This window comes from Equus asinus, chromosome 1 (assembly GCF_041296235.1).
Source record: "Equus asinus isolate D_3611 breed Donkey chromosome 1, EquAss-T2T_v2, whole genome shotgun sequence".
Lineage (NCBI taxonomy): Eukaryota > Metazoa > Chordata > Mammalia > Perissodactyla > Equidae > Equus > Equus asinus.
Window position 1 is genome coordinate 36,789,191 of NC_091790.1, and position 26,331 is coordinate 36,815,521.

Sequence of the window (26,331 nt, forward strand, 5' to 3'; positions counted from 1 at the left end):
CTCCAGAACTGTGAGGGAGTAAATCTCTGTTGTTTTAAGCCAGCTAGTTTGTGAAACATTGTTACTGCAGCCATAGGAAACTGACACAGGGAGTGAAGCATTCTGAAATGATGATTCACAGCTATTACTCTGGTGGTGATGAGTAGGATGAATTGAAGGGAGGAGAAGCTAGAACCAAGAAGACCAACTAGGAGGGGCTGGCCCTGTGGCACAGCGGTTAAGTTCGCACATTCCTCTTCAGCAGCCCGGGGTTCGCAGGTTCAGATCCCAGGTATGGACCTATGCACCACTTGTCAAGCCATGCTGTGGCACGCGTCCCACGTATAAAGTAAAGGAAGATGGGCATGGATGTTAGCTCAGGGACAGTCTTTCTCAGTAAAAAGAGAAGGATTGGCAGCAGATGTTAGCTCAGGGCTAATCTTCCTCAAAAATAAAATAAAAAGCTAGGAGGATATTATACTAACTCAATCTTGGAAAGCAATGAGGATGTGGACCAGGAACAGAAACAAAGCCAAAATCTAGAGATGTTGAGGAGGAAGAACTGATGGTACATCATGAAGATAGAGCCAGACAAAAAGATGATTCCAAAGTTGGATAAAAAAGAAAGGTGGAGCCCCTGGCAGAAATGGAGTGGATCAGGAGAAACAAATGAGTTTGCTGTAAGGGGTAAGAGAGGGAAAATGGCTCATTTGGTTTCAGATATGTTGGGGGAAGTGTGATATTTAACTGGTGGTCTGTGGGCAGCTGAAAGTGGGAACTGAATATTTAGGTGTTTGGAACCTACAGAATGAAATCTGGAAATCACGAGCCTAAAAGTGAACAGCTGAAGCTCCGAGGGGACTAACTTTTCAAGTTGGTTAAAAGCGGCAGGAGCACTCAGGGTTGAGTACTGGAGCATCTGGGAGACGGCTACAACAGATGAGAAAAGAGAGGAGAAGCCTGGTACATCCTTCTTTTTCTCTCCTGGGAACCACTTTTCTGTCCTGGGGATATTGAATGGTAACTCACCCAATTACGTCCTCCCAGCCTTGGTCTTTTCAACATGTATCAAGTCTCATGAACTTTTGCCTCCTATTTCTAAGATTAATGGGGATGTTATGAAATACATCTACACAAGACAGACTAATCACACTACATATTCAGTCATTATAAATTAGGCAAAATTTATAATCTGTGGATAAATCACTTGTTTTCTTTTTTCTTTTTGATTTCAGAATTGGGAAAAATAACCAAACTTGTAAACCAATGGGTCACATCCATTGCTCTACTTTTAAAGCTCTTAGCAAAGAGTGAACTTGGAAGGTCAACTGTAAAAGAAGCCTTAAAAATACCTCTGTAGGAGGCTGTTCAACAAATGGAATTGAAACAACTGTGCAGCCATCTGTATAAAACAATGTTGGAGCCACACCTCACACTGTATACCAGAATGAATTCAAATGGATCAAAGATATAAATGTAAAAAGGGAAACTATTAAACTACCAGATAAAAATGTTCTTCTGCGCATTAAAATTTTTTTTAAGTTATTTGCCAGGTAGATGCATGGAACTGTTAAACTGTTCAACTTCAAAGCCAGAAGTTCAGTGAACCACTTGGGCAAGCAGAGAAGAGAAAATATGAGAGTAAATGATTAGCCAAACCTACACTAAGTGAGCCAAGCTAGCCTCCTTAATTCAAAAGTTTCTTATTTCTTTTGCCTCAAAAATACAAGCATTTTTTATTTTTTATACCACTTGTATTCGTTTCCTAGGGCTATCATATAGGGTGGCTTAGAACAACAGAAATGTATTGCCTCATAGTTCTGGAGGCTAGAAGTCTGAAATCAAGTTATCAGCAGGGTCATGCTCTCTCTGCAGCCTCGAGGGGAAGCTCCTTTCTTGCCTTTTCTAGTTTCTGGTGTTTGCTGGGAGCCCTTGGCATTCCCTGGCTTGGAGACGCATCGCTCCAATCGCACGGCTGTCTTCTCCCTTTGAGTGTTCACATCATCTTTCCTCTGTGCATGTCTATCTTTCTGTCCAAATTTCTCCTCTTTATAAGGCTTAGAGCCCACCCTAATGACCTTATTTGAACTTGATTACCTCTATGAGGACCCTATTTCCAAATAAAATGACACTCTGAGGTACTAGGGGTTAAGATTTCAACATATCTTTTTGGTAGGACACAATTCAACCCACTTCAACGGACTTCAATAGTAACATACCTGTTTAGCACATAAATAGTTACAAAAAACTGTCATTCTCTATGGCAAATCCCCCCTGGATAGCAGAGCCACAGGCCATGGGGTGACCTGGGGACACGCAGGACCACACGTTGCCCACTGAGCTCAAGATAAACATGCAGATTCTGGGGCCCTGACCCAGCCTCGCTGAAACAAAACCCTGAGAAGGGTGGGGCAAATAGGCCCAGATGGGGCATGTTTCTCAAATACTCTCAAGATGAGAAAAGAATTTTTAAGGCTTAATAGCATCTGAGCCAACAAGAATCTATAAGATCTTCAAAGTTAGATGTGAAAGAAAAATCAAGGAAGTAGCTGCTTTCCTTAGGTTTCAACCAGAGCTTCCACAGGAGCAGTGAAGTCAGGTAGGGCTGAATTAAAAATGGAGAACTCCAAAGAAATCTCTAGATTGCCGGCCCAGAGGGGCTGCCACCAGTCAGGCCAGGGCAATTCTAACCCAGTCTCGAGATTCTTATTAAGGAATGGTTGCAAAATCCAAATTATAAATCTTACCCTTAAACATACGTATCTGACACCTTTTCAGGATGTCACCCATACTTCCATGTCACCTTACCTTTCATCACCAGCCCACGCCAAAACAGGCTGGAACACCATGACAGCCTGAGAGCAGGGTCCACTGATCTGATTATAGGTTGGGACTCAAAGTACTGGGTTGTCTTGCTGAGTCCCTGAGATCCACAGGAACATCCCAGAGTAGAATGTGTTCCCTGAAGATGATCCCAATTGCCAGACTGGAATATTGTACCCTTTCCCTGTCCCCTTGTCGCTACTCATTTTAAGTTTTAAATTATACTCACTAAGTGAAACTAATGTGCTGATAGCCAAGTGAAGCCTGTTAAAGTCCCATGAGCTCAAGCTCTGGACGTGCATCTGAGTATTGCTCTGCCCCTTACAAAAGAAAGGTTGGAGATGAGCCTCACTGAGGCAGCTGCTAGAGAGATGTAACAACAGCAGGTGGATTCTGAAGAGAGGCAAAAAAGAGGAACATCATAGCCTTAAAGATCACTTCTACTTTGTGGAAAAATTGAGTTCTAACAGGGCTCAGAGATTTCTTAAAATCAGGAGTTTTGAAAGCTACCTTTCATTCGTTCATTTATTCATTCATTCAATAAGCATTTCCTGAGCTCTGTTCATTGCTAATTTGAACAAGGCTGCTGAGCATTCATGTCAGGAAAGATAATTACTAAATTCCTGGTGAACACAGAGGCAGAAGAAGCCTTGAGCCCTGGAATGGCTAAGACAACCACACACCCTTGGAGACAACACAAGAGGCTTTGGAGAAAATTGAGCTTGGGGTTGATGGGAGACATTTCCAAAAACACTGGAGCCTCTCCCCCTGGCGCCAAAATTGAGCAAGGAGGGAACCCAAAGTAAAATGGTGGAGAGTCTGGGCTCAGAAGGAAGAGGAGACTCCTGGTGTTGAGTAGAAAGGGACTTGGGCAGGAAAGGGAAAGAAGAAAGGTCACTTCTCCTTCAGCACACCCTCCAAGATCTGCACCCAGTGGTCAGCAAGGCTGTCAGGCTTCTAGTTCTCAATTTTTAAAAGGCAATAAAAAGCCCAGGGCCAGCTATTTACCCAAATAGTCATTGAAATAGATAGAATTACAACACGAACTTGAAGTATGAAATTCCCCTTGAGGTACACAAAATTATAATGAATTTTGGAAACCGCATAATTTTTAATAAATCAAAGTAATAGTTTCATGATGCAATTCAAGCTTCTGGGGACACAAAAATCAAATGTACTTCATTAACACTGAAACTAAGAATCAGGCAGTCAATGATGCAATTGAGTGATATGCAGAAATTAAAAATATAACAACTTTTGCAGCCATATTTTTTCTTTTTTGAACTTCAGCTAAATCATGTTACATTTATTGATGAGTTTCACCATGGATAGTATAATAGTAAATTAAGATTTAATAATCTGACTCTTTTAAAACTAAATCTTCATTCAAGGAAAGATTACATAAAATGCTTCCTAAAGATTAACGAATTTTAGACCAAACAATAAAGAGAAAAGCCTTCTCTATAGTTAGATATCAAAAAGCAGATATGTAACATGTGTTATAAAAAAGCATTCCTTGCCACAGCTGGGTAGATAGGTTTTATAATTTTTGTGCCACTGTTGTTTTTAAGTTATGAAGAAAAACAACAAATTTCTTGATGTGGTCTTTAGCTAGGTTTAATATAAGTACTTCATAGACTGGAACTTGACCATTGCACTAGTATGATGCCTAATGCTCTTCACATCTTGATTCTGAGTAAAGACATATATAAAATCAAAAAGTATAGCCCAGCTGTTAAGAGAAAGAAAAACTCAACTTATAGTCACCAACATTTGAAAATTCTGACAATATTCTGTTAGTAAAAAATATTCCTAGAACTACTAAAATAGTCTAATATATTTATTATTTTTATTAAAATTCTCATTCCAAATGAAGTAAGTTGAGGGGTCAGGTCCAAGATGGTGACATAGGAGGCTCTTGAACTCACCTCCTCCCACAGACGTACAAAATCTACAACTACACACAGAGCAATTCTTTCTGAAAGAAATCTAGAAACTACCTGAGTGGTTCCTCCATATCAGGCAAACAAGAAAATACCCACATCAAAATGAGTAGGAGAGTCTGAGACACACTCTTGCCATAAACTCCACCCCTGGCACAGCAACATACACTCAGGAGGGAATTCACAACTCCCAGCTTCTCCCTGTGGAGTGAAGGATTTGGATCCAATATCTAGCACTCTAATTTTTAAGATTTCCACCCAAGGGACAAGCTCCCAAAACACCTAGCTCTGAAAGACAATGGGACACACAAGACTATAACAAAAAAACTATTCCTAGCGGGATCACAAGGACTCACCGTGGCTATCCTTCTCAACCTCAGCACAGAGGGAGTGGACACAAATTCCCATCTCTCAGTCTTTCCCTGAAAAAGACCTATTAACATACCTTAAAAGCTGCTACCTGAGGGTCAAGCTTCTAAATTCGCACCATCTAGGGGCTGACCGTGATACTCCCTGTAGACCAGTGAGGCCAGCAGACACCAGCTCCTCATTTTCCCTGTAGCCCACTTTAAATTACCAATGTCACCCTGGAAGGAGCTTGTACATGTCTGGCACTCAGGCTTTTGAGGCTGCCACCCAGGGGATGCATCTTTTGATCCTCTGGCTCTGGTGGCCAGTGGGGCCTGCATTCACCAGTCCCATAGAACTGTGGCAAAGAAACAATTTTTAACCACCTATCCCCTCAGGGCTCAGTGCAGAAGGAGCAGACAAAAACGTGCATCTCCCAGTCTTTACCCAAAAGAGATCTAGCTGCATACTTTAAAAGCTGTTTCCTGAGTGTCCAGCTACCAATTAGCCTGCATCTAGGTGCTGACCGAGATCCTCCCCTTTGGGACACTGACAGGTCTTTGTACACCCTCAACTACTTGGATCCATTAAAAACAGAGAAGCTGGCTTTGACAATCACAAAGATTTACAGGTTCATCTCCCATACAAGGCCACTCTGTGAAGACTGGCAGTGGTGACTGTTTTATAACACACAGAAACCAACACAGAGAGTCAACGCAAATAAAAAAGACAAAGGAATATGATCCAAATAAAAGAAGAAGAAAAAGTTCCAGAAGCAGATCTTAATAAAATGGACATAAGTGATTTACCTGATTAAGAGTTCAAAATAATAATTATAAAGATGCTTACTGAGGTTAGGAGAACAATATATGAACAAAGTGAAAATTTCAACAAAGAGAGAGAAAATGTAAGAAAGTACCAAACAGAAATCACAGAGCTGAAGAATACATTATCTGAACTGGAAAAAAATTAATAGAAGAGTGCAGCATCAGACTAGATCAAGCAGAAGAAAGGATCAGTGAACTAGAAGACAGAGTAGTGGCATTCACCCAATCAGAGGAGCAAAAAGGGAAAAGAATGAAAAAGAGTGAAAATAGCTTAAGGGTTTTATGGCACACCATCAAGTGGATAATACATGCATTAAAGGGATCTCAGGGGCTGGCCCCATGGCCTAGTGGTTAAGTTCAGTGTACTCTCCTTCTGCAGCCCTGGTTTGGTTCTCGGGCATGGAACTAGACCACTCATCAGTGGCCATGCTCTGGCAGTGACCCACATACAAAATAGAGAAAGACTGGCACAGATGTTAGCTCAGGGCAAATCTTTCTCAAGTAAAAAAGAAGAAGACTGGCAACAGATGTTAGCTCAGGGCAAATCTTCCTCACCAAAAACAACAACAACAACAACAAAACCAGAATCCCAGGAGGAGAAGAGAAAGGGGAAGAAAGCTTATTCAAAGAAATAATGGCTGAAAACTTCCCTAGTCTGAGGAAAGAATTCACATCCATATCCCAGAAGCCCAGAGGGATCCAAATAAAATGAATCCAAAGAAACTCATACCAAGACATGTTATAATTAAATTGTCAAAAGTTAAGGACAAGGAGAGAATCTTAAAAGCAGCAAGAGAAAAACAACTTGTTACATACAATTGAACCTCTATAAGACTATCAGCAGATTTTTCAGTAGAAACTCTTTAGACCAGATGGAAGTGAGATGATATATTTAAAGTGCTGGAAGAAAAAAATTGCCAACCAAGAATACTCTACGTAGCAAAGTTGTCCTTCAGAATTGAAAGAGAGAGAAAGAATTTCCAGACAAGTAAAAGCTGAAGGAGTTCATCATTACTAGACCAGCCTTACAAGAAATGTTCAAGGGAATTCTTCAAGTTGAAATGAAAGGATGCTAATCAGCAACAGCAAAACGTATGAAAGTATAAATCTCACTGGTGAAGGTAAATATATAGTTAAATTCAGAATACTCTAATGTTGTAATGTTGGTGGGTAAATCACTTACAAATCTGGTATGAATATTAAAATATAAAAGTATAAAAAATAACTATAACAATAATTTGTTAATGGATACATAAGGTAAAGAGATGTAAATTGTGACATTAAAAACATAAAGGGGAGGGATAAAAATGTAGAGCTTCAGCATGTTGTGTTCAAAGTTATTGGCTTAAAATAGACTGTTATAAATAAGATATTTTATGTAAGCTTCATGGTAACCACAAAGCAGAAATCTATAGTAGCTACAGAAGATAAAGCAAAAAAACCTCTAAGCATACTACTACAGAAAAATCATCATGTCACAAAGGAAGAAAGTGAGAGACGAGAAGAAGAACAAAGGAATCACATAACAGCCAGAAAACAATTAACAAAATGGCAATAGTAAGTCCATATCTATGAATAATTAATTTAAATGTAAAGGTACTAAATTCTCTATCAAAAGACACAGAGTGGCTGAATGGATAAAAATAAGACCTATCTATATGCTGCCTACAAGGGACTCACTTCAGCTATAAGGTCACACAGAAATTGAAAAAAAAGTGGGGAAAAGAAGAAACTAGAACATTATCTTGTACCACACACCAAAATCAACTCAAAATGGATTAAGGACTTGAATCTAGACTTGAAACAGTAAAACTCCTAGAACGAATCATAGCAGGTAAGCTCCTTGACATCAGTCTTGATGATGACTTTTCTGGATTTGACGCCAAAAGCAAAGGCAACAAAAGCAAAAACCAACAAATGGGACTACATCAAACTAAAAACCTTCTGCAGAGCAAAGGAAACCATCAACAAAATGAAAAAGCAACCTACCAAATGGGAAATAATATTTGCAAATCATGTATCTGATTAAGGAGTTAACATCCAAAATACGTAAAGAACTCATACAACTCAATAGCAAAAAATAAACAATCTGATTAAAAAATAAACTGAATATACATTTTTCCAAAGAAGACATGCAGATGGCCAACAAGTACATGAAAAGGCGCTCAACATCACTAATCATCAGGAAAATACAAATCAAAACCACAAATGAGATAGCACCTCACACCTATTAGAATGTCATCAGAAAGGAAATAACAAGTGTTGGTGAGGATGTGGAGAAAAGAGAACCCTTTTGCACTGTCAATAGGAATGCAAACTGGTGCAGACACTATGGAAAACAGTCTGAAGGTTCCTCAAAAAATTAAAACTAGAGGGGCCAGCCGGTAGCACAGCGGTTAAGTTCACACATTCTGCTTCGGTGGCCCAGGGTTTGCCGGTTCGGATACTGGACACAGACCTATGCACCGCTTATGAAGCCATGCTGTGGCAGGCGACCCACATATAAAGTAGAGGAAGATGGGCATGAATGTTAGCTCAGGGCCAATCTTCTTCAGCAAAAAGGGGAGGATTAGTGGTGGATGTTAGCTCAGGATTAATCCTCCTCAAAAAAATAAAAATAAAACTAGAACTACCACATGATCCAGCAATTTCACTTTCAGGTATATAACCAAAGTAAATGAAAACAGGATATGGAAGAGACAGCTGCACTCCTAGGTACACTGCAACATTATTCACAATAGCCAAGATTTAGAAACAACCTAAATGTCTGTCAACAGATAAATGGATAAGGAAGATGTGGTGGTTACACATAGAAGGGAATATTCAGCCATGAGAAAAAAAAAAAAACTCTTGCCATTTGTGACAACATGGATGGATCTTCAGGGCATTATACTAAGTGAAATAAGCCAGACAAGGAAGATTAATATTGGATGGTACCACTTTTATGTGGAATCTAAAAAGAAGTACAACTCAGAGAAACAGAGAGTAGAAAAGTGGTTGCCAGGGGCTGGGGGATGGGGGAAATAGGGAGAGGTTGGTAAAAAGGTACAAACTTTCAGTTATAAGATGAATAAACTCTGAGGATCTAATGTGAAATATGGCGACTATAGTTGACAACATTGTGTTGGATAATTGAAATTTGCTAAGAGAGTAGAATTTAAATGTCCTCACCAAAAAAAGATAAACGTGTGAGGTGATGGATGTGCTAATTAATTAGATAGGAGGAATCCTTTCACGGTGGATACATATATCAAATCACCATGATGTACACTGCAAGTATCTTAGAACTTCATCTGTCAGTTATTCCTCAATAAAGCTAAAATTTAAAAACTGAAGTCAATTCACAATTTCTGTTCTGTTGATAGCAATTCTGAAGATTATCCAAATGTCCCATGCTGGCTTTTGTATCATCTAGCTTATTCCAGGTACTTCTAGAACTGGCTTTCGTGCTCTTCTTCTTGCTAATGATGTCTCCTATTCCTTCTTTTTAAAATTACTACCATTATTATTCTCTATTACCACATAAATGTAATATTGTCTATATTAGATTTTCAATGTGGGCTATTTTTTTAAATGACAGATGATATGTGGATACATGAAAGCTTTTCAAAATGTGACTTTGTCAATTTTTCTGAAAAGCTTGATAGTCATCTTCAAGGTTTTTCCAGGAGACGTTTTTCTTCCCTCATTTTTCATCTTTTTGAAATCAATGACTAATTTTATTCTACTTGGTCATACAAGGAGGCTTTTGATTTATAACAGCTGTATTCCTATAGTACACACCCACGCACATATGTAATTTCAATCTTTTTTTAAAAAACCATCAAGCAACAAGATATAGTTTGGCCCAAGGATTTTAGAATCACTCAAGTCTTTTAAACTAACATAATCAAATTATAGAGTGGTTTTGCTACACATCTCATTACCATAACTGTGTTTAGTTCTGGGTTTAACAATGAGATGACTAGGCAAGGACATGGCATTTTCCTTCTCTTGATTTCTGCCTCCATTTTATTCTTAAATTTGGAAGATTGTTACCATGAATTCATCACCCACTGGTAACATATTTGAGCTTAAATCCAGTTGTTTCAATTTTTTCAATTTGTTTCAAAGTTTTTCAAGTTGTTTCAATTGTTTTCAAGTTGTTTCAAATTTTTATAATTACAAAAACGTCATGATAGGAATGTATTGATATGTATAAGAAATAGACATCTGAGTTCAGCAATGCTCTGGAACTAATATCATCAAGACTTCTTGAGGGAAAATATATACTTATAGGACAAAAAAACTTAGCAACCAAAAGTTAGTTCTCAGGGATATGGCCATTAGTTGTCATTTGTTTGTTTTTTTCTCTTCTCCCAAAGCATTTTTTTAAAAAAGGCATGGGGCTTGCCTGGTTGCCTAGTGGTTAGGTTCTGCATGCTCCACTTTGGCAGCCTGGATTTGGTTCCCAGGTGTGGACCTACACCATTCATCAGTGGTCACACTACAGCAGCGACCCACATACAAAATAGATGAACACTGATGACAGATGTTAGCTCAGGGCCAATCTTCCTCAAGCAAAAAGAGGAAGATGGGCAACAGATGTTAGCTTAGGGTGAATCTTCCTCAGCAAAAAAAAGAAAGGCTATAACAAACATAAAGCTAAAACCTACAACCACGTTACATTTAGATTCCAATATTTGCTTATCATAGATCTGCTTCACATGAGAATGCTAACATAGGTAAGAGCTCAATAAAACTCTCAATTGCAAAGATAGCTAGGAGTTTTTACTTGCCAGTTGGACTAACCCTGAAAATCTAAATATGCCTGTTAGTCTCCATGTTTCCATATAACCCAATCTCCACTACCCAAATGGATGCCCTCTACCAAGTCTGGATCACAACATCACCGGCTCCTTATTCAAATGACCACATGTTTTTATGTTAATATATGCAAATACATGAAGTAGTCTCTAAGGCCAGATATATGTTCACTTGGCCTATAACAGATTGGTGAACTTTGAAATACAAGTACAACACTCCACATTTATTTGGTTTAATAAAAAAATCCCATGCTTCATAGGTAATAATTAATATCACCTATTAAAAGAAACCAGATGAGAAGCTCTCTGTCTAAATCCATTACTCATTTGATCTATAAGCCCAAAAAAAGATCTAACTTCCTCTTGCGTTGGCTCATCTATGTTAGCTCCTGAATGGACATGTTGGGGGATGGAGAAGGTCATTTTCTAGTCTTGTTTCCATAATAACTAGAGTTCTCCCCAAACAAAGAGACCAACAGTCAAGTTTTATAGGAACTTCAGGTCTGAGAGAATCAACTGAAGGACCAAGTGTCATTTCAGCCACCATATCTTTCTACAAACTCCTCTCAGGGATGAGAAACTAATTTATTTTTCTACTGTATTACCTTTCTCATAAAATATTAAGAATAGATGGTTGAGTAATAATTAGAATTCAATAAAGAATGAAACGATGGAAAGAACCCTTCTATTATCTCTTTAGTTCATAAATACCTTAAAAGAAAATACGTTAAGGTAAAACTGTTTATTACTAATTGAGGTGTTTTGAACAAAAGTCCTCAATATTAAAAATTTGTAGAGCACAGATCTAGTGTCAAAAATTCCTGACACTGTGAACATGTAATATTAAATGCATTTATTATATAGTGTCCATCCCAGACTTTTTGGAGAATGAGTTAAAAATAAATAATGTCAGGTTAAAGACTTTAACCCTCTAGATTATGATTTTAAAACATCATTTCTTAATTTCCAGGAGAATTACAGTGTATTGATACTGAAAATTAACAAATTGTGATGTAACCTTGAAACCAATTAGATAACAAGTTGTTGTTTCCCACTATTTCTCCCACGACATCACAATTAGTTCATGAATATCTATTGCCTCTTAAAATAAAAGTTGAGCTTTGTATTCTTACCTGGCACTCTCTTTGCCCAGTTGATCATGTGAACCAGCTCCCTGTCTGCGAGGTTGGTTAGCAAACCCATCATGGAAGCCTCGTTAAATGGTCTGGTGGCATCGTACTCGGAATAGAGGACGGGGGGCTCGGCATCCAACAAGGCACTGATCATCTGCTCGGCTGTCAGGGACAAGATGGGGCTGTTCTTCTTCGTGTGTTTAATCAACAGAGGGCTTGGCCAAAAGTTGGCAGGCCTCCTGTCTCCAGAGGGCCCCGCTTCATTCCTGCCCTCCCCATCATCTCTCTGGCGCTTGTGTTTCAACATTCTCCCTCCTCTTCGGTCTTTCCGTATCCCTGAGAATACAGATTAAAAAAACCAGGTTTTTTTTTTTCCACGTAAACTTTCATACTAAAACCATCGTCAATGCTAATAGCCTTTATTTTCTTTAAAGAAATACTTTGGTGCACCAGTAAGGTGGTAAGAGTTTAACAACCAGCTGTCCAAGAAGGGGGGAAAAAAGGCTTTGATTTACAGTATTTACCAATTTCCATGGTGTAAATACCACCACCATGGTGAATTTCAAGCTACTTGTCTAACATCAAGCGGCTGATAAAACTCCTGAAAATTTAACAATAGGCTTTTGTGAGACAGCACAAGCTGGGTCTGACAAACCATTTGTGAGTGTGCGCATTTGTGTGTGTGTGTGCGTAACAGATGCTATAAAAAGAACAGAATTATAAAAATTAGTTATTCTTGCCATATGGCGTAGCATCAAAGACTGCTTTTGCGATGAATATTCTTTTAATAGTAAATTTAAAAAGCATCTTAAAAAAGCATTTCGTAAACATCTTTATCATCCAATTAGACCTCTTAAGGGAAGACATTAAAGAGAAATAACTTCTCCGACATGTCTCTGACAGCCCCTAGATCCCACGGGTGCTCAGCAAGTCTTTCACTGCTACTAAGCTGTACCCCATCACCTCAGGAATCGACCCAAGAACCTCAAGCAGTTTACTTGGTTCTAAGATTTTCACAAATGTAGTTCTCTTTTCCTAATATAAAAATTTTTAAATCGTTGAAAATAATTTCCCTCCACAGGTTTACCCAGCTGTGGTTCTCACTAACTAAATTACAGGGGAGAGGGAGAACCCCATCTCTTTGGTAGTGATTCTTTTGGGTTTCGGCTCAGCATCTTAATCTGGAAAAGGACAGGCTGTGGTGCTGAAGCATATCGGCCAAAACAAACACTTAAAAAGACAAAAATTAATACAAGCTTCTATATTTTGAAAAATGTCAATCTTTCCAAGATAGGTTAGACAGAAAGAGGTCTTAGATTTATAAGAAAGTAATCATCATTTTGGTAAAAAGTTAATACAATGATGTTTTCTGTTAAAGACACGAGATGTAAACACTCTTTATAACATATCCCCAGTTCTACCACTTTACAACAAATGAATAATTAATGTCAGAACTTTGCTCTATTTTTTAATAATTTGTCAAGGAGTTTGGACAAGTGTATGGCTATGAAGTTTCTATACATAACTTTTATTCTTTTAGGTCTAGATTATATTTATTAGATGACACTTTAAAAATATAATGAAGCCACAGATCCTTCCTATCTGTTCAGTACTAAAAGAAGCATTTCCCAGAACTCAGAATAAGTAATAATAGCAAAGATTATTTTCACTAATGCCCACTGAGCACTCACCATGTGTTTTAAGCACTTTATATCCAATTGACAACTAATTTAGTCCTCACAATGATCTTGTAAGGTAAATATTGGGGAACTCCTACTTAGAGAGGTTAATGAACTTATGCAAGACCATTATCTATTAAGTATGACTTGAGATCCTGGCTCTAAAATGAAGATTTTTCCTTTCAGCTAACGGAGTTTTAAAGTTTTATCCATTGTCGATAAAGTAGACAAATTGAAGGGCATGTAGAGGTAAACTAGATCAGATGAGAAGAACAGTTGCATCTGAACTGCCACTGTCTTTAGTCAGGCATTTCAACTGTTAATGAGATTATAATATCTGAATGAAGGGAAACGACACTCACACTCTAGTCTCAGCTCATCAGAGCACATCTGGAGTAGCACACTCATTGCTGAATGCTGTACATATAAGGAAAACAAATCTATTCAGATTAGAGTAGCAAGGATGGTGAAGGGGCATGAAATCAGGGAACACAGAGAACAGCTGAGGAACTAAGAGGGGTTAGCCTAGAGAAAGGAAGACTCAGAGGAAACAAGAGCATCCTTCTCAGATGGGCTGTTATGGTCTCAGATGGTGCTATGGTCTGAATGTTTGTGTCTCCCCAAAATTCATCTGTTGAAAGCTAACCGCCAATGTGATGGTAGCTGGAGGTGGGGCCTTTAGGAGGTGATTAAGTCAGGAGGGTGGAGCCCTTATAAATGGAATTAGTGTCCTTATAAGAAAAGCCTAGAGAGCTAGCTAGCTCTCTTTACCATGTGAGGACTTGAGAAGACAGCCGTCTGCAAGCCAGGAAGCAGCCCCTCACCAGACACTGGCTCTGCCAGCACCTCGGTCTTGGACTTCCCAACCTCCAAAACTGTGAAAAATGAACGTTTGTTGGTTAAGCTACCCAGTCTATGGTATTTCTGTTACAGCAGCCGAAACTGACTAAGAGAGATGGGTTCGACTTGCTCTTTATGAGCCCAAATGACAAAATAGAAGAAATATATGGAAACCATGAGTAGTTAGAGTTCAGTATAAGGAAGCAGTTTGTAATAGTCAAAGCTGACAACAAAGATAGAATCTGCTACCGAAGGAAATGATGCACTGGATAACTGGAGGTTTCCAAGAATAGGCTAGATGAAGGCTTTACTAGGATGTTGCCAACGGACTCAATTATCCAGTGAGCATCCACACTGGGTGTCCTTCAACACACCTTCCATCCTGAGCCTGTATGACTCCGTTGTCTTCCATTTAAAATGTAAGACCAGTAGCCTTGGAATGAGAACCAGAAAAAGAAGATCAAAAGCAAAGAATTCCTTTAGGTTCACATTTCTTAGGAAATTCTGAGGTCAGGATTTTGAGAGGATGAATTCTGATTGGTGTTTACCTACTTTTGGTGGAGACTGGGTTTAAAAAGTGCATTGTTTGTCCATATTAGTCAGTGTATTACTCAAATACAATTCCTCTCCCTACTCTACAACTTTAGAACGAGATCGAGAATGTGAATAGATCTCACAGGCAAGCTGCAGCAGCAACTTCAACCTTTTAAGATCAGCCCTACAGGGAAATATAAAAGCAACTGATTTGACTAAAGAAGAAATGGCTAAAGGTGATATTGTTTTTCCCTACGGAGTTACTTGATTACAACCAAAAACAAGCATTTTACTTTTTAAAAATAGAGCTTATGCTTTCTATTATAAATGTAATTTATCTTCCTTTTAAAAGATTTCAAAGATAAAGACAAGTAGATAGAAGGTTAATCAAACAATACAAAACACAGTATTACCACCCACTTTCAAAGGTCCAAGAAGTCACAATGCAGACAATCTGATTTCCAGAAGGAGAATTTTAGACTCAATTCAGGTGCTAGTGGTGGCAGTTATCAAAAATTGTTTAGCAAAGTCTTTGTTCAATGGTAAAAAGTTGTTCAATGCATATAATGTATATGTACAGATGATGCAGTGCTAAACAAACACAGATCATGTTACCCTCCGTCAGGTTCTCAACTTGGAGGGAGAAAGACATTAATCAAAAGTCATTCAGTGTTTGTTGAATGAATGAATGATTTGCCCAAAACACTATAGAAGAGACGAAGTGATGCAAGGAGGAGACAAAGCAAGCTTCTCAAAGAGAGGAAGTTACATTTGAGCCAAATCACGAAATTTCCTTTCTTGGAGAAATTTAGAAGCAAAGTACTTCGATGGCTCAGGTGTAGCACTACTTACAGCGATGAGTTGAATCACCATGCCTCTTTGAGTCCCACAGAGGTGTGATTCAGGTTGTTGAACACAAGACAAAAGTGGCCACAGTTTGAGATGTAGAACAATAAAATATAAGTGGAGAGATCAAGGAGAAAGTTGAATATTCATGAAATCGAAACTATAAGCTAGTCATTAGCGAAAGGTAGACTCAATTAGCATTAACAAATATTTTCTCTAATTTGCCCCCAATTGTACTCTGTTTTTAAAATGCCAAAGTCCCTACAAAATGTACAAACAGAAAAAAATAGAAAATTGTATGTATGATGTGGCCAACTGCAAGTGATAGAATCCCAGGGCATGGCTTAATGAGGAAGGCATCCTTTTCTATTTATAAGCAGTAAATGTCACGTTACCAGTGACATACCAGTGTGCTCACCATTGACAATATTGCACAAACATTTTACAGTAGTTCAAAACAAAAATCTACCTGGAATTGAGCAGAAGAAGGTAAAAAATGGCCCAGCTTCTACTTCTATTTTAACCTGGGTTAAATGACAACTGCAGATCAGAGCCAATGATTACAGGCTGTGTCTCTATGGAACATACAGTCAGTTCTTAATTATACAGAGTGATGTGGCCTAAGGAGTGGCATGCATAATGGAAAGCCAAAGATGAAATTTAAAACTCATTCTCTGCTCCCTACCAAGACATTTTCCAGAACTATCTGCAGAGCAGCAACATAGATTGACAGGTATTTTACTTAAGCTCACTTCCCTTGATCCAACTTACTGTAACGATCTGTGAAAAAAACAAGACGGAACTATCACTTAACAAAGCAGAGGGAAAAAAACAATTAGCTTAGCTCATGCAAATACGAAACAGGCAGCCTCTTGACAGTCAAGATGTTTATTTGTAGCAAATAGCATTTTGGCTTGGAATGCCATACAAACAAGACTGCATTGTCATTCACTACATGAAAATGTCACTTTTCAGAATGGTTGAGCAAAATATTCAGCGGCATAATACAGATGTCATGCAATGGATATGCTAGTGTGCACACATTATTAGCTCTCCAATATGTCACTGATTAGACAATACTTGTGTCAAAGAAAATTTCTTTACACTCCCTTAATAAATTTTAAGCTTAGAAAATTCAAGCATGACCCACTGGTTTCATATGAGGGATTGAGAAAACAAACTCTCTCTCATGCAGCAAGCCCACCATTAGTGCGAAATGCCACCAGTTTCAATTTTATCCCCTTGGGTTAAGCCTGCTCTAACATCCTCGTCACACTGTGGTAAGGATTTAGAGAGGTTAAGTATAGAATCTCCACTTAGTAACATTCAAAGTAAATCTGAGTGATTCTTATCCAAAGGAAGTGTGCATTTAAGGGAATTTATTAAACTAATAAACACTGGCAATTGGAATGAAAATGAAGGGGAGAGAGGGGGTGCACAGGGTACTCTCTAGATAAGGCAGGTTATAAGGAATCTCTTCCGAGGCTGCCTGGGATCTGGGAGGTATGCTGCGAGGCAGAAGAGGGACTGAGACCCGACAAGGAGAAGGGCTGAAGACATAGCAGTTGGCCAGCAATCATATCCTCGCACTAAAACAAAAAGATCTGTCTTAATGTGCCAAACTAGATGTTTTGAAAGACTACTTCTAATTACTTTAGAGTTTAATTGTTCTTTTTTTTTTTTCATTCTTTATATTCTTTGGCTTGGCCATTGTATCTCAGGAAAAATTAATATACTATCTGAATATTCATTAATTAATGGAATTCACTGGATTATGGGCTTCTAATGAATTCTACTTTTTAAATTTCTTTTCTGAAATGATCTTTTTTCTTATTAATATCCTATGCCACTACAAAAAACTAGTACAACCTCAGTAAAGTTATTTTTTCAGTTCCCTCAGACTATTTTCATGTATTATTAAATATTTCAAACATTTGCATAATCACCTTTCTTTTCTTTCTCAACAATTCCACATTATTCATGAGGTTTTAAGAAGCCAGACAAAGCTATATACTAAAAGCTTTTTAATTCAACACATTGAAGAAAACAGAAGTGCTGAGTAGTGAAGAATTAAACAAAGAGAAGAACTAATAAAACTTGTTCCAGAAAAACTCTCCTGCAACAATTCTGATGCTTTCCCTTCAAATACTAGAAATAAATCCCATAAGGTAGGAACTGCTATAGTCCCCCATTTAACAAAGAATAGTTAGAATAACTATCACGCCCGAGGTCATACCAAAGGCAGCACACATACTTGAATCTAGGTCAATTATGTTGTTATGGATTGTTATTAATAGCGTTGTAGCCTCTAAGTGCATCAAGTCAAGAGACAATGAATTATCCAGCTCATTTAAAGGTACTTAATGCTCTTTCCCTCCTTTCACATCTAACAAATCACTACATCTTAGTATTTCCTCACATATCTCTTCCTTTAGTCCCTTCCTTTCTATCTTCACTGCCACCATCCTAGTTGATACCCCTATCCCTTCCTCTCTAGATCAACAGCAGTAGCTCCTAATTTGCGTCCTTCCCTACCTTCAATCTCCCTTCCAATCCAATTAATTGGAGATTGATTCATCTCCATTATACACCCATTTTATCTTGTTACTGTGTGTCTAAATCCATCAAAAATTCCTTAGCCTACAGCAGGAGTTGTTGAATTATGCCCAAGACTCAAGAGTTCTAAGGGGGTGTCAGAGATGGTGTAGTTGGGCCTTCTGGAGCCCCCATTCCCCCCATTTGTCTAAAGTAACTATGTTTATATATATATGTATTTTATCTTGGGATTAGAGAAATAACTTATTTTTGAAAGTGTTGACCAGTTTTATTTTAAATTTTAAAAACCACTGACCTACCAAACAAAATAAAATCATTAAGATTTGTGAATTTCTACAAATAATCCCAAAGTAGCTTTCAAACCTATCTTTACAAATCCCCTCGACAAACCTTTATTTTTATGATACAAGGTAGGGTCTGTGCCACTTTTTTTAATACTTCCCAACATCACCACCTTGCTCTCTTTCTACCCTTCTTATACCAGCCTCCAAAGCCCAAGTAAAATCTCATCTCATCCATAGTCAGTCTTGGACCCCACCACAGTCTAGCGGCTCTACCTCTTTCTGTTCTTTCCTATGCCATTCATTGGACAACTATCATGGGTTACCTTTTATGTTTAATTACACCTGAGTTTCCCTCCCTGAGCTATGGCCTGGAACTTCTCTCCAGGCAAGAAGCTGGAGCAACTGTAGAGCTCACCTCATTTATTTTCTCTTTCCCAAGAAACATTGTCCCACACTGCGTGATATCCAAGGTTTAAAAACAGTTGTTTCACATATTTTACCCAGCTTTTTTTCTTAGATATTTCTGGTGGGAGGCAACATAGTTAGAACTGAAAGCAAAACAGACAAATCTACTATTATAGTTGGAAACTTCATCATCTCTCTGTCAATAACTGATAGTTCAAGTAGGCAGAAAATCAGTATGGATAGAGTTGACCTCAACAACATTATCAATCAACTTGATCTAATTGTTATTCATAGAATATTCCATCAGACAACAGATAAATACACATTATTCTCAAGCTCCAATGGAACATTCACCAAGACACACCACATTATGGGCTATAAAAATACCCTTAACAAATTTTAAAAATGGAAATAATACAAAGTATGCTCTCAGACCAGAATGGAAATTAACTAGAAATCAATAATAGAAAGATACCTGGAAAAAATCCCAAATATTTGGAGAAATTAAACAACACACTTTCAAAGAGCATATGGGTCAAAGAAGTAGTCTCCATAGAAATTTTAAAATACTTTGAACTAAATGAAAATAAAACATTAAAATTTGTGAGATGTAGGAAAAACAGTGCTTAGAGGAAAACTTATAGCATTAAATGCATATACTAGATAAGAAGAAAAATATACCAATAACCTAAGCTTCCACCTTTGGAAACTAGAGAAAGAACATCAAGTTAAGCCTAAAGCAAGCAGAAGAGAAATAATAAAAATTAGGGCAGAAATTAACAAAATTGAAAACAGGAACACAATAAACAAAAATCAAAACTGGTTCTTTGAAAAGATCAATGAAATTGATAAATTTCTAACCAGGATAATTTAAAAAAAAGGAAAGACAGAAATTACCAAAATCATAAATGAAAGAGAAATCACCATCACTGGTCCCAGGGACATTAAAAGGTTATAAAGGAACACCAGGAACAACTCTATGCCCATAAATCTGATCATTTAGATGAAATGGATCAATTACTTGAAAGACACAAACGACCAAAACTTATACAAGGAGAAACAAATAACCTGAACATCCCTGTATCTATAAAATAAATTGAATCAATAATTAATTTCCTTCCAAAAGAGAAATCACCAGGCCCAGGTGGTTTCATGAGTTAGTTCTAAAAAATATATAAGAAAGAAACCATGCTACTTTTCTATGGCCTCTTTCAGAAAACAAAAGCAGAGGAAACACTTCCTAACTCGTTCTGTGAGTCCAACACTAACGTAATACCAAAAATCAGATAAAGACATCACAAGAAAGGAAAACTACAGACCAACATTTCTCCTAAGCATTGGCACAAAAATCCTCAACAAAATATCAGCAAGTCAAATCCAACAATTTATAAAAAGAAGTTATGCACCATGACCAAATGGGATTTATCCAGATATGTAAGGCAAGTCCAACATCTGAAAATAAAAGCATGTAATCCACCACATCAACAAAGAAAACAGGAAGTCATGTGACCACACCAATAGACACATAAAAAGCATTTGACAAAATCCAATACCCATTCATGATTAAAAAAAAAAAAAAAGCCTCTTAGCAAAGTAAGAATAGTGAATAATTTCATCAATTTGGTGAAAGATATCTACAAAAAAACCTACAGCTAACATCATCCTTAATTGTGAAAAACTGGAGGCTTTCCCCATAAATTCAGGAGCAAGGCAAGGATGTCCTCTTTCAACCTCCTACTCAACATTGTACTGGAAATTCTAGCAGATATAATAAGACAAGAAAAGAAAAGAAAAGAAAAGAAAAGGTATACAGATTTTAAAGGAAGAAATAAAACTGCTTCTATTTGCAGATGACATGATTGTCTATGCAGAAAATCCCAATGAATTGAGGGAAAAAAACCTCCTGGAAGTAATAAATGATTATATCAAGATTATAGGATACAAGGTTATTACACAAAAGTCAATTTCTTTCCTTTATATCAGCAATGAACAATTGGAATTTGAAATTTTAAAAACAATACTGCTTACAATAGTACATGAAATGAAATAATAAAGTGTAAGTCAACAAAATATGTACAGGACCTACATGTAGAAAACTATCAAACACTGAAAAAAATCAAACACTATCAAAAAATTAAGAGATATTCTATGCTCACAGATTGGAAGTTCAATATTGTTCATGTTCATATTGTTCAATATTATCAGATGTCAATTGTTCCCAACTTAATCTACAGATTCAGTGCAATCCCAAAGTCCCAGGAACTTATTTTTCAGACATTGACAAACTGATTCTAGAGTTTAAATGGAAAGGCAAAAGACCTAGAGCAGCCTTTAATACTGAAGAAGAGCTGACATACTGAAGTAATTGGAGGACTCACGCTACCTGATTTCAAGACTTGCTATAAAGCCTACAGCAATAAAGACAGAATGGTATTGGTGACAGAATAGACAGGTAGACCAGTGGGCCAGAATAATGAGTCCAGAAATAGAACTACACACATACAGCCAACTGATCTTTGACTAAAGAGAAAAGGTAATAAATGGAGAAAAGATAGTTTTTTCAATAAATTTTGCTGGAACAACTGGACATCCACATGCAAGAAGAAGAAACTATACACAAATCTTATACTTTACACAAAAATTAATTCAAAGTAGATCATTGACCTAAATGATAAGGAGAAACTATAAAAACTTCTTGAAGAAAATATAGGAAAAATTCTACATGATCTTGAGTTTATTGATAAGCTTTTAAACACAACACCAATAGCACAATCCATGAAAAAGGAATATTAATAAGTTGGACTTCATTAAAATAAAAACTTTTACTCTGAAAAAACACTGTTAAAAGAAGGAAAATACAAGCCACAGACTGGGAGGAAATATTTGGGAAATATATCTTAAATAAAAGACTTGTAATGAAAATAGGAAAGCACTCAAAACGCAACAAGAAAAACAATTTTAAAATGGGCAAAAATATGTAAACCAACACTTCACCAAAAAACATATACAGTTTGTAAAAAAGCAGATGAAAAGATGTTCAATATCACTTGTCATTAGGGAATTGCAAACTAAAACCACAGGGAGGTATCACTACACATCTATTAAAATGGCTAAAATCCAAAACACAGATAACACCAAGTGCTGACAAGAATGTAGAGCAACGGAAACTCTCATTCATTACTGCTGAGACTGCAAAATGATACAGCTACTTTGCAAGACAGGTTGGCACTTTCTTATGATGCTAAACACAGTCTTACCACATGATCCAGTGATTAAGCTCCTAGATATTTATCCAAGATTTCAAAACTCACATCCACACAAAAACCTTCATGCAAATGTTTATGACATCTTTATTCATAACTTCCTTAAACTGGAAACAACCAAGATGTCCTTCATAGGTGAATGGATAAGCAGAACAGTGGTACATCCATACAATTAAATACTATTCAGTGATAAAAAGAAAGAAGCTACCAAACTATGAAAAGGTATGGATGAAATTTAAATGCATGTTGCTAAGTAAAGCAGCCAGTCTAAAAAAGTTATATACTGTATGATTCCTCCTTTTTTTTAAAGATTGGCACCTGAGCCAACATCTGCTGCCAATCTTTTTATTTTTATTCTCCCCAAAGCCCCTGAGTACATATTTGATATTCTAGCTTAGGTCCTTCTGGCTCTGCTATGTGGGACGCCGCCTCAGCATGGCTTGATGAGCGGTGCTAGGTCCACGCCCAGGATCCAAACAGGAGAAACACTGGGCCACCAAAGCAGAGTGCACAAACTTAACCACTCAGCCACAGGGCCAGCCCTATGATTCCATTATATGACATTCTAGAAAAGATAAAACTATAGAAATGTTTAAAGAGATCAGAGGTTGCCAGGGGTTTAAGCCAGGAGGGAGAGGTCGAATAGGGGAAACACAAGAGATTTTACAGGGTAGAAAAACTATTCTGTGTTACAGTAATAGATACTATTCTATTTTACAGTAACTGTGTTACTGTAATGATGAATATAAGACATTAAGTATTTTTCAAAATCATTAACGTTTTACAGGACAAAGAATAAACCTAATGTATGCAAATCTTAAAAATCGTTTAGGAAGTCAGAGGATTCCAGGATGCACTGCAGAATGTCACAAAAGAATCCAAATGCATGAAACAACCTCACTGAAAGAAGTAAGGAAATAAAATGCTAACTTAAGTAATTTGAAAATAGGTGGAGTCTATAAGAGGAAAGGCAACAGGAACTGTGCCTAGACACTGTACTCTAGTTGATAAAGTTGTTAACAATTGTGAAACCACTATATAGGTATATTGGAAAATAAATAATTAAGTAAATGAAAGGCAGATAGTGGGAGCTAGGTTTCACACTGTTGGAGTAGGAAGTGACAGGTAAGTAAGAGGAAGCTAGAATGATCGATCCATGCTATAATGATTAGAGTTGCAGACATCAGTATATATTCATGTTTAGCTTAACACAGATACAGATGGTCGCATATAAAAATATTTATAGATATGTGTACATACGTGGGGTAGTATACACACATATATCCCCTTGCATTGTCAGCTTAGAGGGCCTAGACGTAACAACACTCCAGTAACAACAAGCACATCTATTGTCTGGATCTTGGTTTCCAATACGAGAACCATGACTCCATGGAGAAATGGCTAATTGTAGGACTGGGGCAGGAAATATACAAGATGAGTCTGAACCATCTTGTAGTGACAGAAAATGCTCAAAAAGAAAAAAAATCCCACAATAATAGGTGTATGTCAAAGGGATAAAAGAGTCAACGGAAAGAGCTCCCAATGCCAAAGCCAAAATAAATAAAATAGTGTTATATCATACCCTCAAACAAACATCCATGAGCCTGCATGGATAGAAACAAATGATTGAATAAATAAGTTACTGGAGGAGAACAGACAATTCCAAATAATTTATGTAGATCCTCCACCCTTAAGGAAGGGGAGCATAATTCCCCGCTCCTTAAGTATGAGCTGCCCACGACGACTTCCTTCCAAAGAGGACTGTATTGAAAGGGAGAAGAAAAGAGTAACTTCACAGCACAGAAAGCTAACAAATACTGCCTTGAGCCGGGTGATCAGGGTTAACATCAACAGGGATGAGACACATTAACAGCATGTACCCCCGACATGATGTGATGACAATGGCAGTTTACCTCTGTGGTCTCCCTCTCAAAAACACATTAACTCCCAGTCTAACCATGAGAAAAACATTCGATAAATCCAACTTGAGAGACATTCTATAAAATATCTGGCCAGGAATCCTCAAAACTGTCAAGGTCATGAAAAACAAATAAAGTCTCAGAAACTATCACAAGAGATGCCTAAGAAAACATAACTACTAAATATAATGTATCCTGATGGGATCCTGGAACAGAAAAAGGACATTAGGCCAAAAAACTTAGGAAACCTGAATTGATTATGGACTGCAGTTAATAATAAAATTTCAATATTGGTACATTAATTGTGATGAGAGAACCAAATAATGTAAGATATCAACAAGAGAGGAAACTGGGTGTGGGGTACACAAGAATTCTCTGTACCATCTTTGCAATAATTCTATAAATCTAAAACTAACCTAAAATAAAAAGTTTACTTTTAAAACATCAAGGGCAAAACATTGAGTGAGAAATATTTTTATCTCATACAAAAATTAATTTTATGCTTCCCCTACATTGTTTGGAATAACTAGTCATGGCCATTTACACTGCTCTGTTGGAGGACAGCTGAGTCACCCTACCTGAGAGTTTGAGTCAAATATAATTCTATAATAATGATCACACTGTATATGGAGAAGACCATGAAGTTGGTCAAGAGGAAAAATTAAGGCTGTCAGAAAAACCGACCTGTAAATCGAAACTCCCAAGATTGTATCTTTGCTGCTTAAACAGTTCTCATCTCTAGCTTCAGGATGCAGAATGAGCTTTGTAATTGGGCACATAAATATAACCCTGTTGCAGCTTTCTATCTTTTCCTAAAATATAGAGATAGAGGAAGACACAGAGAGAGAGAGAGTGATAGAGATACAAATACAGATAGAGGTAGGTCTGCCTAGATGGTTCTTCCTCCTTCATGTGCCCTCTCCTTTCTCTTGCCTGCTTAACTCCTGTTCAACTCTTTGAGTCCAGTCAAACGTCCCTTCTGCAGGAAAACTTTCTCCAATCCTGCATACTAAATCTATCAAACAACTGCTATTTTCATAGCACCCAATGCTTCTCCTTCATAGCACTTATCAAAACTACAACTAAATATCAACTAACTTCTTAATGTTTAAATGATTGGTAATCCCAAACCGATTACAAGGATGGGGTCAACATGTTCAACATGGAGTCAACATTTTATAACCTCTGAACTTAACACAATGTCATAGTGGGCCTCAGTTAATATTTATTGAATGTATGAATATAGCATGGTTATTATCATTTTCAGATATAACCCAAAAAAGTTCTAAGACCACTAAAAGACCTACTGCAGTAAAATTGGCTCCCAGATATTTAATTACATGACTCCAAATACTACAAGTATTTAAGGAGCGTACATGCTAGCCTAGCTCTATTGGGCACTAAGTTTTTCTTTAAACGGAAAAGACAAACCAAACATGTTGCTGAGTCTCAGAAATGTGTCACATTTTTATCCTTAACAATGAACATAACACAAGTTTAAATTATAAGCTTCTCCGATGAAAGGAGTGAAACTATGACAACAAAGTATCAAAGACTACTCAGTTACAAACCACATGAGAGCAGAGACTACATCCGTCTTGTTTACCGTTAGACATAATTATCTGTTAGACTTAAACACACATGTCAGTTGAATACACAAATGTCTTGGTATGACCCAGAATCATACTGAATATATTAATAACACAAGTTTGATATATCAAAAACATCCTGGCCACTATCAGTTGTTGCAATTTTATTACAGCAGTCCTCAAAATAAGTCTTTCTGGTGAGGCAACACACTCCATAGAATCAATTTAAATAACAGAAATATTAAATAAACTGCTAAATAAAAGAAGTTAGGATCAGTCTTTCTGCATTAAATCACCTGACTCAAGTTTGTAACCTAATTAGCCTACAATCTAATTTTATGGCTTGATCCCTTTGTCCCCTCTCCATCATTTTTTGTTTCATTATCTTATATAACTTTGGAATAAACCTGTTAGTAGTCGGGAGAGGATTGTGGACATGATACAAATAGGATTCATATTAGTTCAGTTTTCTTTAAAAGTAACTAATTACCAACTCTTCTGCCACACTATTATCACAACCACCAGTTAACTTCAATTGACCCAGGTGCTGTTTACCAA

General features: G+C 37.2%; 1 protein-coding gene across 11 annotated transcripts in view; it reads right to left on the bottom strand.

Moving 5' to 3' along the window:
* ESR1 (estrogen receptor 1) overlaps nucleotides 1–26,331 on the bottom strand; it is a 346,504-nt gene that overhangs the window by 129,302 nt on the left and 190,871 nt on the right. For 9 of the 11 annotated variants that reach the window (XM_070489139.1, XM_070489019.1, XM_070489347.1 and 6 more), the window contains one exon: nucleotides 11,859–12,194. The exons of the other annotated variants lie outside the window; for them this stretch is intronic. In XM_070489139.1, coding sequence (XP_070345240.1) covers nucleotides 11,859–12,194 — 336 coding nt within the window. The remainder of the gene's footprint in view (nucleotides 1–11,858; nucleotides 12,195–26,331) is intronic. 11 annotated transcript variants of the gene reach the window in all.